The sequence below is a fragment of the Equus asinus genome, chromosome 12 (assembly GCF_041296235.1).
Source record: "Equus asinus isolate D_3611 breed Donkey chromosome 12, EquAss-T2T_v2, whole genome shotgun sequence".
Lineage (NCBI taxonomy): Eukaryota > Metazoa > Chordata > Mammalia > Perissodactyla > Equidae > Equus > Equus asinus.
Window position 1 is genome coordinate 29,780,838 of NC_091801.1, and position 16,156 is coordinate 29,796,993.

The 16,156-nt window shown below is 39.3% G+C and overlaps 1 protein-coding gene and 1 long non-coding RNA gene across 12 annotated transcripts in view; both read left to right on the top strand.

Annotated features, from left to right (window-relative positions):
- LOC123275867 (uncharacterized) overlaps positions 1–9,785 on the top strand; it is a 44,089-nt gene extending 34,304 nt beyond the window's left edge. For both annotated transcript variants that reach the window (XR_011493219.1, XR_011493220.1), the window contains exon 3: positions 7,916–9,785. This is a non-coding gene — a long non-coding RNA (uncharacterized lncRNA). The remainder of the gene's footprint in view (positions 1–7,915) is intronic.
- A 4,558-nt stretch (positions 9,786–14,343) lies between these two features.
- The window catches only part of ATP6V1H (ATPase H+ transporting V1 subunit H), a 123,505-nt gene continuing 121,692 nt past the window's right edge, over positions 14,344–16,156 (top strand). For 5 of the 10 annotated variants that reach the window (XM_014838772.3, XM_070481289.1, XM_070481290.1 and 2 more), the window contains exons 1-2: positions 14,344–14,597; positions 15,950–16,097. In XM_014838772.3, the coding sequence (XP_014694258.1) occupies positions 15,985–16,097 (113 nt within the window). In that variant the 5' untranslated portion in view covers positions 14,344–14,597; positions 15,950–15,984. Of the gene's footprint in view, positions 14,706–15,949; positions 16,098–16,156 lie in introns of all 10 variants that reach the window. The other 5 variants (XM_014838771.3, XM_044744154.2, XM_070481285.1 and 2 more) reach the window with 3 other exon arrangements.

The window sequence follows — 16,156 nt, forward strand, 5'->3', positions numbered from 1 at the left end:
ACTGGAGGCTGCCCTTAGTTCCTGCCACATCAGCCTCTCTCTGGGGCAGCTCACAACCTGACAGCTTTGCTTCATCACAGTGAACAAGTGAGAAGAACCCGAGAGAATGTGAGCAAAACAGAAGTCACAGTCTTTTGTAACCTGATCTCAGAAGTGACAGCCCCTCCCTTTTGCTGTATTCTGTTCCTTAGAAGAAAGTCAGTAGGTCTAGCCCACATTCAAGGAGAGAGGATTACGTAAGGGCATGAATTATTGGGAGGTGGGGATCATCAAGAGCCATTTTAGAAGCCGTCTACTACAGTGACCATATTTTTAAAGTTTCAAATTGTGGGAGATTTTCCTTATGGGGTCACTGGTGCAGTATAACAAAGTTAACCTACCTGGAAAATCCTGAAGCTTGGTTGCCATGAGAATTTAGGACACTGGTACGGTGTGTAAGCGAAATCTTAAGTGATTGGTGTTAGACCTGCTTTGGCAATACCAATGCAATCAGAGGCTGTTAGGGTAGCTGGTTAGAGTACTTTGTAAAGGCATCATGGTATCACTACTCAGAGCTAGTGTTAGGCCAAAGTAGGTCAGCTTCTTGCAAATGCCTATTGTATGAAAGACAATGGAAAAACCATTCTTCCATTAAACTAATAATTTATTCAGTGAGCTGCAAAAACTTCTTAAAGTCCTTGTACAACTGAAGGTAGGCTGGTAGCATAATCTTCACTAAGAGGCAGTACTCTTTTCATGATAAATCCTCTTTTAGAATAGGATTTCCTTTGACTAGAACTCCTTTATTTCTATGGGCAAATGTAAGTTCAGTTCACAGCTGGAAATAAAAGATTGGAAGTGATGGTGTTTATAACATTTCATACATTTCATACTTGAGAAATTCCTTTGAAATTTCATAATTTTTCTACCTCTGATCACTTCTAAGTGGTATATGTTTCCCAAACATATAATATGATCCTATTCTAATGAAAAAACTGTGAAAGATATGGGATATTGACTTAATTTGATAAATATATTAATTTTTACTATTGTTTTTCTCCTGTCAATACAGTTTTATCTTATTTCCATTGTGTCATTTGTAAATAGCAAATCTTTAATTATGAAGAAATTACAAAACAGCTCAGAGGACGTCTTGCATGTGCTGTAACATATAATTAGGCCAGTTGAGGTCTCTGATAGACGTGTTGAAGAAATAATGTAAGCACCAGGAAGTACCTGCCTCTTCTCTTCTCCCTAATACCAGATAGATATCTGGTAATGCCATGATGCTTGGAAAAAGCCATCCTAAGCAATTTGTGGCACAGCCCCCTTTCTGCTCACTGCCTCCTTCCTGAGTTTGTTCCATGCCTCTGTGCCTCTCTGAAAAGAGGATGCTTCCTGAAACCAGATGAAACCTGCCACATAATGACAGGTCTGCGTCTGGGGAGGTACAGGCAAGGTGATGTGCAGAGCAGGACTGATCACCAGCTTTGCTCAGTTATGCAGAGAAACATGCTCTGCATGTTACTTGCCATGAAGTAAACTATTTCATCTTAAAAATGACAATGTTTTTAAGTGGATCAAGAGTAGAAAGAAGGAAAGGAACTCATTCAGAGTCTAAGAATCATTGTTTGTCTGTTTTGCTTGGAATGCCCTTTGCCTGTTGCTCAATGTGCCTGCCTTGCTTAGGACTAGTACAAGTGTCAGTCCTTAAATGGAGCCCTTTGACTGGTCAGCTCCCTCCTCTCTGTGAGCAGCAGTATCAGCTTCCTCTTCCGGGGGCGTAGAGTAGTTTTTGATGCAGCTCTGTTATTGCACTTGCTGAAATTATCCGACTGTATTTATGGTCCTCAACTTGACTCTGCGCAACTCCAAAGAAACCCCTTCCAAAGAAAAAGTATTGGGATACTCAACAAATGTGTCTCCAACTGAATGAGAGACAGGCATTAAATACGCTTGCTCTTGGGGCCACCCAATGGTGTAGCGGTTAAGTGCACACGTTCCACTTCTTGGCGGCCTGGGGTTTGCCGGCCGGGATCCCGGGCACGGGCATGGCACCGCTTAGCAAAAGCCATGCTGTGGTAGGCGTCCCACATATAAAGTAGAGGAAGATGGGCATGGATGTTAGCTCAGGGCCAGTCTTCCTCAGCAAAAAGAGGAGGATTGGCAGTAGTTAGCTCAGGGCTAATCTTCCTCAAAAAAAAAAAAAAAAAGAGGGAAAAAAAATATTGGTCTTGTGTTTTGTACCTGCTCACAGGGGTTTTAGTCTTGTCAGTGATGTTTATTCATACTTTGGTGTGGTAGTGTGATTGAGTGGCTTCATTTGTGTTGTGTAATAGTCTGCTTGGACTGGCATAACAAAATAGACTGTGGCTTTACCAACACAAATTTATTTTCTCACAATTCCGGAGGTTAGAAGTCTGAGAATGGGGTGCCAGCATAGTCAGGTTCTGGTGAGAGCTCTTTTCCTGGCTTGCAGACACCCACCTTCTTGCTGTGTCCTCGTATGGTTTTTCCTCGGTGCTTGTGCATGTTGAGAGAGAGAGCTCTCTGTCTCTGATGTCTCTTCTCATAAGGGTACTAGTCCTCTGGGCCCACTCTCATGACCTCATCTAACCCTAATTACCTTCTACAGGCCCAGTTTCCAACTACCATCACATTGGGCTTTAGGGCTTCAACACATGAATTTTGAGAGCAACACAAACATTCAGATAATAACGTTAAAAGATCAACTAAGGCACATTAAAAATTTCAAGAGTTTGGTTGAGCAAACATCAATCCTAATTGGGCAGCACCAAAATCAAAGTGCTGTGTTGACAGGAGGTGGGGAAGCGGCTTTTTTAGAGCAGATGTGGAAGCAAAGCAAGGAAATTACTTGATTGGCTATAGCTTAAGCAGTCGCCTAATTTGGGAAAGGTTAGTTAGCTGTTTGTGATTGTTTTAGTTTCATTTTCTAGGATACAAGTGCATTTGCAGGAATAGATCCTGTGTTACATAGGCGACCAAGGCATTAGAGCCATCTCAGTTTAATGGCCTCCTTAGTTAATTATTTTAAGAGTTACCCTTTTGGGCCATCCTCTCGTACATGAGAGACTGACCAAAAATTTGGCACTAGTGCCACTCTCAGTCACCCTCATGGTTAAGTTGTTCTTGTCTCACTGTGAAAGTCACAGGTTATGATGTCAGGTTTGTTGAAGGTTTCTGCTGTTCGTCTCATTATTCATCTTGTTTCTGTTTCTGTGAGCTCAGTGAAGCCATCTGATGTACTGCTGATGGCTATGAACATACATTAAAGACACGTGAGAGACCCTATTTTTAAGTAGAGATAACATAAAACATAATTATTGTTGAAAAGTTCATTTATTAACTTCTACTTACATATATTTAATTCACTTGTTCTTAACAATTACATTTAGGTTACTTGTGAAAATTTCACAAGACTTTAAACAGCTAACCATCATCTCAAGTTATTTTTCTTGCTGAAATGTTTTGTAACCGCTGTAACATGAGCTTATTTGACTAGTAAACCTAGGTAGAATTAAAGTTATATGTCTGCATCAAATTTAATGTTGATAATTCTGAAGATATGCCTGTTTTAATTAAACCAATGAACTTAGGCTAGCTTTTATTTACCAAGGATTATCCCAGGTCATATGAACTTGAAGAACATTGGGTTAATTTCCATATTTATGAGAGAATATTTAATTTATGTAAGTGCTTATTTTTCTTTCAGCCAGTTAAATAGACCTCTTTTACAAATTAATTTTGTCAATGCCACCTGGAGGTAGAAAAATCACACATCTGTAACATACATACATAGACACACATAAGCATATAGAGAGACAGTTCTAAAATTTTAGCCATGAGACAGGCATGATAATACAAAACTCACTAGTTTAAAAAAGAATAGTTGGATTCAAATTGAGTTTCTGGCAGCTGGAATAAGTTAAGATTACTCACTTAGATGACTAAAGATTTTTACTAATATTTGTGGAGAAAACTTTAAAATTTTTCTCATTTGCTTTTTGTAAGAAAACTTTAAAAGAGGCAATGTGTAATTCACTTTGTCTCTTAGAAGCTTCGGTGTACCAATCAAAGGATGCATTCCATTATTTTGGAGAAGTTTGGGACCCCTTTTTCTCAGGGCATTTTGTAAATGAATAAGCTTATCTAGGTTAAAAGTCCCCCACTGTGGCCACTGTAATTGGCTAATGTAATTGGGTTGGTACACATCCCCTTTGCCTGTTAGAAAACAGTCTGTTTGTGAACGGGTGCGCCTACATTGGTTTGGGCCAATGAGACATTGGGAGAGGATTGTGTGAGATTTCTGAACAAGAGGCTTTTCTGCTTTTAAGACTGAGCCATTGGAAGCCAACTTCTTTTGTCAAATGTAAATGAGGAAGTATGTAGCCTTGATTGCTCTTGGTAGCCATCTTACAACCATGAGGAGCCTTTCAGTGAAGATGACAGAGAGGAGATTCAGCAAGAATCTGGGATTTTGATGCCATTGTTGAATGGTTGAATCAACCAACTCTGAAGTTGGCCCTAACTCTGCAGCATTCCTCTTCTGTGAGCTAATAAATTTCCTTAGTATTTAAGCCAGTTTGTGTTACATTATCAGTTACCTGCAGCCTAAATGATATATCGGGGTTCTAATCTACATATTGCTCATGACAAATATCTTTGAGACTATAGAAATAGTGCCTTTCAGAGTCATTATTGATAGTGAATGTGCACAAAATGTTAGCATGTTGGTAGCTAGGTCCCTGCTGCCATCTGTTCACTGTGGGTCAATCCAGATAGGTGATATTATTTTGTTGTTCTTCATTCACCAATTTCGTAAACAAATTTATCCGAATGAGAATACCCTGGGATAAGTAAGCTCTGAGGGTTGCCTGAAGAAATATGACACATTCCCATCCTACATCTCCAAACCTCTATCTGCAGATATTGTAGAACGTTGTTAGCATGCTCAGTAGTATGAGGTTCCTAAGCCAACCCTGACTAAGGCAGGCAGTATCTGAAGATCCTCCGCTCTATCAGTGTTTGGGAAACAGACATGATCTGGCTTTCCTGGGCTCAGTACCTGGTGTCCCATGATGTGTTCCATGGTGATATTTGCAGCTAATTGAGTGCTGATTGCCCTTGCCCTATCCTTTCTTGGTTTCTTTCCTTTCCCTTCCTGCTGCTGAGGTTGCAACATGCCTCATGGCAAGAAGAGGTTGTCAATGGATCATATTGTGCTACAATGATCTACTACATGCCTCTTTCCCATAAGTCATCTTTTTCACTCCCCAGTGTTTGACATGGTTTCTGACACATAGTTGATGCTAAATAAGACATTAAATAAACTAAAGGTTGAAATTTTCTTTCCCCCTAACAATATTGTAAGTGCTTTGAGGGCTGAGACCGTACCTTATTCGACATTGCATCCCCAGTGCCTAACATATTCTGACACATAGAAAAATCTCTAAAATATGTGTTGAATAAATGCATGAAATGTGTTTCTGTGTAAACTTTGATAGCAGTATCATATAAAAATATAGAAAAATGTATAAGTTTTAGATTAAGTAACAACTGAATGATACAGATAGTAAGTGTTATAGGTAGGTCATGGGCTTGGCCCTGATTGACGGGTGAAGGTGATTAAGCACAGGAGAGCCAAGAAGGCATTCCTGGTATGGGGAGAGAGGTAGAGTGAAAGAGAGAATACAGAACCCGTCAGGTCTAATAAGCATATGATAACAATTGGACTGTAACACAAAGGAAGTAAAAGGAGATAAGCTTTGTAGGGAGTTGTTGGGCCCATGTTGCAGGAGACATTGAATAGACCGGGAAGTCTGAGTTTTGTTCTACAGGCAACAGGCAGGAATGCCTATTCTTCAGCAGTGTTTGTGTCCTAATCTCCTCTTCTTATAAGGACACCAGTTATATTGGATTAGGACTCACCCTAATGTTCTCACTTTACCTTAATCACCTCTGTAAAGACTTTACCTCCAAATATAGACACATTCTGAGGTACTAGGGATTGGGACTTCAACATATGAATTTTAATGGCAGACACAGTTCGGCCCATAACAAGAGCCATGTAAGTCATTTTGACATCAGTGGTTTAACTTGTTATTTCTGAGTTTTCAAAGTATTTTCCCACAGAATAAAAATAAATTCAATTCTTTTCTTTTTAATCTCTTCCTCTCAGTATCTGTACTCTTGAGAGATTGATATTGTCATTTAGATACTTTCAGATTCAATTTACAAGAAAGTTATGGTAGAATAGGATTTCTTACTATCCCCTCTCAGCTTTACAATTCAATAAGATCAGTGTTTTCAACTATTTGTTAAAATGACAGCTTATTATCTCTCGTTTATATGTGTAAATCAATATTTTATTATGATCAACATATTTTAAATTGAATTCCTTGATTTTTATCAAGTTTAATTTCTGGTTAATTCATTAAAATATGAAAATTGCCCATGGTACTCTCACCCATTCTGGTTTATTACTTCCTTTACTTTGACCAAAAATATACATATACACATGCAGCAGTTTGAATAATTCCTAAATCTACCAACAGCATTTGACTCTTTTGTGTAAAATGGCATAAAAAATTCATTTTTATGATATTTTAAAATGTGATATTTAAAAAGTACTTTGAAGATGAAGACATGCATTGGGGCCCTGAGCCCTAGGCCCTTTTCCACCATCAGAGCTAGCAGGATAATTAGAGGAAGTGTGTTGGGGGTGAGTGGGTGAAAGCCCCTGTTTATCTGAATGCCTCAGGAAAAAATTCTGCATGAATAAAGTGAAAAACGTCTTGATTTCTGCACTTGGTTTACTTTGAAACCTGGTCTGTGAATAAATACATTTAATCGATGGTAGTGACAAATCATATTCATAAAATTTTAGGGAGATAATAGGCCAGGTAGTAGCTTCTTAAAGCATAAGAGAGATGTTACAAGATTGGTTGTTGGAATTCAGTCTTACCAAGCAAGTTAAATGAGTGGCTCTTTGATCATGTATAAAGACCATTGTTAACTCCAGCCTTTAAAAAATTCTATAAAACTATAATCATCGTCCAGTACTGCCCTGAAACTTCTGCCACCAAGGCCAAGAGTGATCTCCTAGTTACTTACTATTTTGGGCCCTTTTCTGCCCTCCTTTCACTTGATGTGGCTGTGGCATCTGACATGGTAAATCAGTCCCTCTGTTTTGAAACTCTCTCCCCTTAATGTCAGTATCCAATAGATTTTTTTTCCTACCTATCTGGAAACTTCTTTTCATTATTCTTTTCCTTCTTCCTGACTCATAAATAGTATGTCCCCCAGGATTCTCCTTTCAGCTGATTTTGCCTTCAATTCCTACCCTTTCGGCTGTCTGCATTTATTCTCAAGACTTGAACTTCATCTTCCACACTGATGATACTCAAATCATATCTCCTGTCCAGATGTCCATCCTGAACTCTAGAAAGATTGATTTAACTGATTCCTTGCCATGTCCACTTGGTTGTTCCATAGGAATTTCAGACTCAACATGTCCATATTACTGGCGCCAACAGGTCCATTTTATTAAGACTTCCAGGGCAGCTTCCAGAAAATAGAGACCAGTTTTATTCAAATATATTTTGCTAACCTCTTGATGCTGGTAGGCATCAGAGAGAATTGGTTGTGTCCTGCTTTCAAACTGACTTATAGAAAGAAACTTTACATGGATATTATGGATCAACTTCTGGGCATATTACACTATACATTCCAATTTCATCCTATTTCAGCTTCATTCACACAGCAACCCACATCCCATAACTAAGTTATTAACAAAAATGATAAGAAGGGAGGATTTTGATATTTGGTTTTTCAGATATATAGTTAAAATCCTCATCTTTTTCTCTGAAATTCTTGACATCTCATGATTTATGATATTATGTTGTTTAAATTCCAGAATTCTACATCCGTTCTTTGTCTTCAAGGCACCCACCATGACATGAATTGCTAGGGGATTTCCTTCAACATCAGAGGCACTGAAGTATACATTTTATATCTCAATAGTGGAAACTAGTTTCCTCATAAGTGTGGACTAAAAATAATGATGACATGGGAAAATGCAGGATGCTGGAGGAGGAAGAGAGCCATTTTAAGATGAAAGAAACTGAATACATTTTGATGAAAGCTTAGCTTATCATTTACCTCTTGGACTGAAAATAAAGTAGGAAATATTTTGCTGATTTTTTTTTAAATAACATAATTCTGTTTCAATTTTTGGGAATTTATTAGCCTATGACCCATTTCTGCTTCTACTTTTTCTATGAAAGCTTTTTCTTTTCGATTTGCTTTCAAAAGGAAACATAGACTTCTGCTTCTGGCCAAGAAAGAATGACTGGATGAATTTACCTTCCCAGCTGAAACAACTAAAAATTCAACTAAGTATACGGAAAAAACAGCACTCAAGATATTGGATGTCAGCAATCAAGGGAATGACAGGAAACAAGTGAAGTGAGCCCTACTGATGACTTAGCTTACTGCTTTGGGGAAGTTTCCAGGCTCTGGCTAAGGGGCAGGAACCCAGGTGGAGACTGGTGGTCTCCTAGATGTGAGGAGATGGAGCAGGGAGTCTGGAGGGGCCAAGGCAAGTAGAGTTCACAGGGCAGAGTACTGGAGAGGAAGAGCTGCACAGTGAGAGAGCTTGGAGAGTTTCAGAGGGTCCCCCTCAAGTGTTCAGCTGAGTATTGATCAGTGAACTCATGTAAGGAGACTAATCAAGGCTGGGGAAAGAACCACCAAAGGATTAGAGAAAATAATCCTTAGAGCTCACAAAGTGCTGGGGATAGCACCTGTTCTCAAAGCCCAGGGTGGGAATATTTACAATTCACAAGGCACTGGCTGTTCCGAACTCAGAAGGGTTTTGCTTCAGTATTGGGAAAATTAACCCTAGATTACACATTGCTTTGGTCCTGCTTAACAAGGTTTAAAAGCAAGACCTAAAAGGATTAAACTGTGGGTAACAAAAGTGTGTCCCAGAACAAAACTCAAAAATATTTATGGGAGTAAAAGAATATCCCAGCACCCAAGAAGGTAAAATTCACCATTTCTGGCATTTAATAAAAAATTACCAGATGTTCAAAGAACCAGGAATATATGACTCATAATAATGAGATAAACCAATCCATTGAAACTGACCCCAAAATGACATTGATGTTTACATTAGTAGAAAAGGACATTAAAAGAGGTATTACAACTGTATTCTATGTATGCAAGAAGCTAGAGGAAAAGTGAAACATATTAAGTAGACACATGGAAGATATAAAAAAAGACTCAAATTGAACTTCTAGAGATGAAAAATTCACTTGATGGGATTACTGGCAGATTAGATGTTGCAAAATAAAACACTAGTACACTTGAAGACATAACAAAAGAAATTATCCAAAATAAAACAGAAATTAAAAAACTGAAAAATCAAATACAGCATCAGTGAGCTATGGGACAACTTCAAGCAGTCAAATGCATGTGAATTCAGAGTCCCCAGTGGAGAGGAGGGGGGAGGACATAAAAATATTAGAAGAAATAATGACCAAAATTTTTCCACACTTAATGAAAACTATAAATTTTCAGATGCAAGAATCTCAATGAAAGCAAAGCCCAAGAAACATGAAGAAAACGATACCAAGACACGTTGTAATTAAATTGCTCAAATCAATGATAAAGAGAAAATCTTAAAAGTATCCAGAGAAGAAAAGGTATTTTATTAAGAGAAGATCAAAGCTAGGAATAATAGCAGATCTCTCATCAGGAACAATGTAACTATAAGACAGTGGAGAAACTAAAAGAGAAAAAAAAAATCAACCCAGAATTGAAGTACTGAAAAAAAAAAGTACTATCAATTAGAATAATTTACCCAGTGAAAACAGCATTCAAGAATGAAGGCAAAATAAAGCTGTTTTCAGACATACAAAAACTACAAGAATTAATCACCAACAGATCTGAGCCAAAATAAATGTTGAGTGCAGTCCTTCACACAGAAGGAAAATGATAATCAAATTCCCACATCTGGTTATACACAAAGGAATGAAGAACACTGAAAATGGTAACTATGAGGACAGATAGAAGGACTTAAAAAATTATTATTATTGTTATTTTTGAGGAAGATTAGCCCTGAGCTAACTACTGCCAATCTTCCTCTTTTTGCTGAGGAAGACTGGCCCTGAGCTAACATCCATACCCATCTTCCTCTATTTTATACGTGGGACACCTACCACAGCATGGCTTTTGCCAAGTGGTGCCATGTCCGCACCTGGGAACCAAAGTGGCGAACCCTGGGCTGCCGAGAAGCGGAATGTGCAAACTTAACTGCTGCGCCACCAGGCCAGCCCTAAAAAATTATTTAATTCTCATCAAAAGATGAGAGTTTGTTTCAAGCAAAAATAATAACAATGTATTCTGGGGTTTATAAAGTATGTTATGAAGAAAATAGTAAAGATCAGAGTGGAAATCAGTGAAATAGAAAACAAAAATCAAATGGAAGAAAAAAAATCAATAAAATCAAAAGCTGATTCCTTGAGACTAAGAAAATTGATAAACCTCTAGCCAGAAGGATCAACAGAAAAAGAGAGAAGACACTACTGATGCAAGAAAAATTTAAAATACTCAGGTGTATGAGGAAGATATTCTGGTTTAAACTTGATTTAGACTGAATTTTATTTTAACGAGAGCAGCCTGACTTATGGCCTGACAAGCATACATTGTACATCTGCTTTAAGTCACTGTCCCATAGTAAAGTGTGCATTCTTTGAAGACAGGGATGAATGCTTCCCTTCCTCTGATGTCAATACAAGTACTCTTTTGAAGATAACTTTTTCTTTCCAGGAACCAGGGTCAAGTTGACCTGCTGTGTATGTGCTAAACTGCAGCAAAATATCTCCTCAAGACCTTAGAAAAATGTATCCCTGTCATGCTTGATGTATGTTCTTTGTTGTGAAATGGTATATAATTATGCTGTAAACCATGCTTCTCCAGAATGCTTTCTCCCTTTGTGGAGACTGCCTTCCTAGCTCAAGTAAAATCACCTTCTCTCTCCTACTTGTAGAATGGTTATTTGTTATTTGTGTTGATGCTACTAATTACCAACCTCAAGAATGAGAGAGGTAACCTCAGCACTAATTCTACAGATATTAAATAGATAATCGGGAATATTATGAGCAACTTTATGCTGATAAATTAGATGGTTTAGATGAAATGAACAAATTCCTTGAAAGACACAAACGATTAAAGTTTACTTAAGAAAAAATAGATTGCCTAAATAGCCTTATATCTATTAAAGAAATTGAAACTATAATAAAAAACCTCACAGAAAAACTTCAGGACTACGTGACTTTACTGGTGAATTGTGTCTTCAGTTTTCAAAGTAATACATGGTGATTAAAAAGAATGCAGTTATAGAGAATTATTTAAAGTAAAAATCAAAAGTCAGCATATCACATCCCACTCCCCACAGTTATCCATTTTTTGAAAGTACTTTAATGTGTATCATTACAGATTTTTATGTTATGTACACACACACATATAAAATCTAGTTAAACAACATAAGTGATATTATTATGTACATATTACCTGAGCTTGCTTTTCTCATTTAACACAGTACAAATATCTTCTTGTGTCAGAACTCAAAGCTCTATATAAATTCTTTTTGAATAGCTGCATAATACTTCAATGCATGATATTGTATTACTTTCTCTATTCCTCTGTTGATGGAATAAATTTGGGTTGTGTTATGGACTGAATGTCTGTGTTCCCTCAAAATTTGTACGTGAAAGCCCCAGCGTCCAATGTAACTGTATTTGGAGATAAGGCCTTTAGGGATGTAATTAAAACTAAGTGAGGTCATAAGCGTGGAGCCCTGATTCAACAGGATTACTGTCCTTACAAGAAGAGAAAGGAGAGAGCTCGCCTGAGCATGCTCTCTCTCCACCACGTAAGGACACAGTGAGAAGGTGGCCATTTGCAAGCCTGGAAGAGAGGCTGCACCAGGAACTGAAATGGCCAGCACTTGATCTCAGACTTCCACCCTCCAGAACTGTAAGAAATAAATTTCTGTTGTTTACCACCCAGTCTCTGGTATTTTGTTATGGCAGCCTGAACTGACAAATAGAAATTGCCTTCTGTTTTTGTTTTGCAAGTATAAAAAACATTGCACTGAAATTCCTTGTACATTTGTCTTTGCACACTCATGCTAATAGGTTTATAGCAGATATTCCTGGAAGTCTGATTACTTGGTTATGGAGTGTGCACATTTAATATTTGGGTAGATACCTATGTTATTTTTTTGGCAGCACCTAGCTCTGTATTCAGATGCTCCACAAGGATACCATCCTCTAATAGGAAGGCCACCTCTCCACTACAGCCTAGAATCTGCCTTCCTATTTGGAATGACAGTCAGATAGAGACAGTCATCCACCCACTTTATCCACAGGAGCACTACTGACATTTTCTGCTGGAAAATGCCTTGTGTGTGGTATTGTGATGGTGTCCCTACCCAAAATTTATCATCTTTGGTTCCTGGGCACCAAACGCCAAGTAGCATTCCATCCCTAGTCACTGCAATACCCCCAAAAGTCTCATACAGTTTCAAAGACCCCCGATAGAGTAACTTCCCCACTCCTATAACCTCCAAAACATGTATCAAGTTTAAAAATATTTTAGTTAAAGGGAACAGTTTTGTGACCCATAGGTTTGTCACCAATGAGTTATCTTACTAAGCTATTATTGAGGATAGCATCTGCAATCTTTTTTCGATTCTAATTCCAACTATTTTTTGGTAACTAAGTCCTTCATTGATTTAGGTACAATTTCACATATACTTGGACGCAACCCATGGCGTCAATTTTATTAAAGAAAAATTTCAAATAAACAGAACAATATAAAGAATATCTATGCATCCATTACCCAGGATTAAAAGATGAACATTTTGCAATAGTAGAGCTCTTTTAAAAATTTTACTTTAGAACTATAACATAGATATCATGGAGGGCCCCTTTGCATCTTTACTCAGCCACTTATATTAACCTAGTGTGTATCTTTCCCTCTATATTTGTGATAGGCAGAATAACGGTCCCCCAAAGATGTCCATTATCTAACCTCTGCCACCTGTGAGTATGTCAACTTACATGGCAAAAGGGAACTAAGGTTGCACATATGATTAAGGTGAAAGACCTTCAAATGGGGAGAGTTGCTAGGATTATCCAGGTAGGGCTAATCTAATCATATGAGCCCATAAAATCAGAGAGCCCTTCGGAGTTGTGGTCAGTGAGAGAGATGTGACTATGGAAAAAGGTTCAAAGAGATGTGATGTTGCTGACTTTGAAGATGGCGGAAGGGGATCATGAGCCAAGGATTCGGGGAGCCTCTGGAAACTGGAGAAGGCAAGGAAATGGATTCTACTCTAGAGCCTTCAAAAGGAACTTAGCCCTGCGAAATAGCCCAGGGAGACCCATGTCAGACTTCTAACCTAGAGAAAGTAAGATAATGAATTTGTCTTGGTTTAAGCCAGAAAATATGTGGTAATTTACAGAAGCAGTAGAAAAACAATACAATATTATATACTGTTACTGTATGTGTTTATTCATAATCAACGTATAATAATGGTTTTGATTTTTAAAACTTGGCCTAAATTTGACATTTGTAGTAGAAATGTATTGGTTATACTTATAAATCCCTTTCAGTCTTGATTAAAACAAACGTTATTATGCCTACTGACCACTAGTTGCCGTGTAGCATTACTCATTATCTTAAGACAAAGACGGTAACCGAGCTTGGACTGGGAAAACGTGGGCTCAAGAAAGGGTTGCCAGATAAACGTACAAGGTGCTTTGTTAAATCTGAATTTTAGATAAACATGAATAGTTTCTTTTAGTATAACTGCAAATATTTCATGGAACACGTTATTTGCTAAATCTGTAAACCCAGGGCAAGGTAACTTTTGTGACCCACGTCTCAGCACCAGTTTCGTACTTAAAATCGGAATAAGAACTCCTGCTTTATTGAGCTGTTAAATCCAAGTGAAAGTCAATCTCTTTATAAGTACTAAACTTTTCAAAAGAATGAGGGTTAAGACAAAAGAGTTTGGACCGGGCTCTCTGCCTATGGCTGGGGCCCTCGGCCGCCCCCAGGCGGGGGGCAGGGTTTCGAGATGTGGGGGTCCACATGCCAGCCCCGCTCTGCTCTCTCTTCTGAGGAGCCAGCCAGGGTGCGGGGTCTGAGTCCCTAAAGGGAGCCTATATCGTCGGTCGCAAAGACTCCAGCTACCCACTCGGCACACGCCCCTTCTGAGCGCAACGCCCCTCGGCCGGCTGTTTGGGACTCTTCCGGCTTCCGGCTTCCGCCTTCCGGGCGGTCACGTGCCTCTGGTCACGTGACGGGCGCTCCTGTCATTCTGCGGCGGCCCGGCTTCCTTCTGCCTGTGCCGCCCTCAACGTCTCCGCGGTGGGGAAGGTCTTCACTTCCCAGCGCCCGGGTCTCCCGCCGCCGCTCGGGCCTCCGGACCGGGCAGGAGACGCCGACTTGGCTCTGACCAGGCGCCCCAGCCCGGCGGTGGCCCTGACGCCCCGGACCGCCGCAGCTCCCCGCCGCCTCTGGTGCGTTGTAGGGCCCCGAAGGTTCGCGAAGTCAGGCCGCTCTCCGCTTGTGTCGTCTTCGGCACCAGCCCGCGTGAGGCTACGCCTGCGGTTTCTCCAGCTTCCCTGGTGCGTGCCGGTTTTTCGGCGCTCTGCCCCTCCTGCCCTCCTCCGGTTCCTGGTTCCCAGATTCTTCTCTTCGGGCCTCGACTGGGTTTACGAGATTGCAGAGCCTGCCCCGCAGGGGCCAGGACGGGAGAGGGACGGGCAGGGGAGAGGAGGACAGATCGAGGGTATGTTTTCTTCAGGCTTAGGCCACGGCCCTGGCCTGCTGGAGGTTCGAGTTGTTCAGGGACCCAGGTCACTGCCCCGGGACATCTTCATCTACACCGCTGGGGCTGAGCCTGCTTGGTTCCAGGGTTCCAGCTTGGCCCGGACGGAGCCTGTTTCTGCCTGGGCCCTGCCAGTCTGCTTCGCTCTTGTTTGTTTAGGCAGCAAATCCTCAGATGTAGAGATTAAGTTCCAAACTGACGAAGGTCATTGGGATCCTGGGGTAGAATTTTGCGTATCGTTTTTAACTTCTTTGAGGCATAACTTTGAATTTATATTTTGTGAAAAGGAACCTGTATTTTGTGTCGTGATAAAATGAGGCTTAAACTATTATCTGTTAGTTTAGGAGTGAGAATTACTTAAAAGCTCATTATTGTAGGTTCTTGTCTACAGACCAGACTCCCATTGTTGGCTGTACCTAAATTGTAATTGGTATTTGTTTCAAAAATTTCTCCCAAAATTGATTTTGAAAATACTGTGAACTTTGGTTGAAAAAAGAAAGCTCTGTCTTAGAAATTACGTTGTTACTTTGGTTGGGCATTTTAATTTGAGTAATTTTAGAAAGGAGTTTTACATTTTTCATATGTCACTTCAAAATGATGCTTAGTAAATGTAAATAAAATAATTGGTCCGACTTGTCTTATACAGGTTCTTATTTTTTCTCTTTCGGAAGAGGAAAGTTGATACCAGTTGTATACATTTAAAATACTTTACTATTTTGTATACCTGTTCTATTGAAACATGATTTCTGATGGCAATCTTAAATGGTTACTTTAAAAATCTTACTGCAATATTAGTGCCAATAATTTAAAAACCTTTCCTGGAAAAGTAGAAACCTATAGAGAACATTTTTATGGAGCAGTGCATAATTGAGCAAGATTTGAAACATAGTGATATTGATATTTACTGTTTAGGAGATTTAATATTTGAGTTGAATGCATGGAGAGATTAAGGCGATGATGATATTAATAATAATAATAGTAGTAGTTGTTAAGAAATAATAACACCTGGTATTCTGGTTTTACCTTGCATCAAAATTGAAGATCTGTTGAGTAACATTCAAGACCCTAAAGTTTAGATGACCAAAATGGATATCCGGGGTGCAGTGGATGCTGCTGTTCCAACCAACATCATTGCTGCCAAGGCTGCAGAAGTTCGTGCGAACAAAGTGAACTGGCAGTCCTATCTTCAGTAAGTATTGATTTGCAGTGAATCATGGATAATCATGTGCTTTTGCATCAGACTTTTTC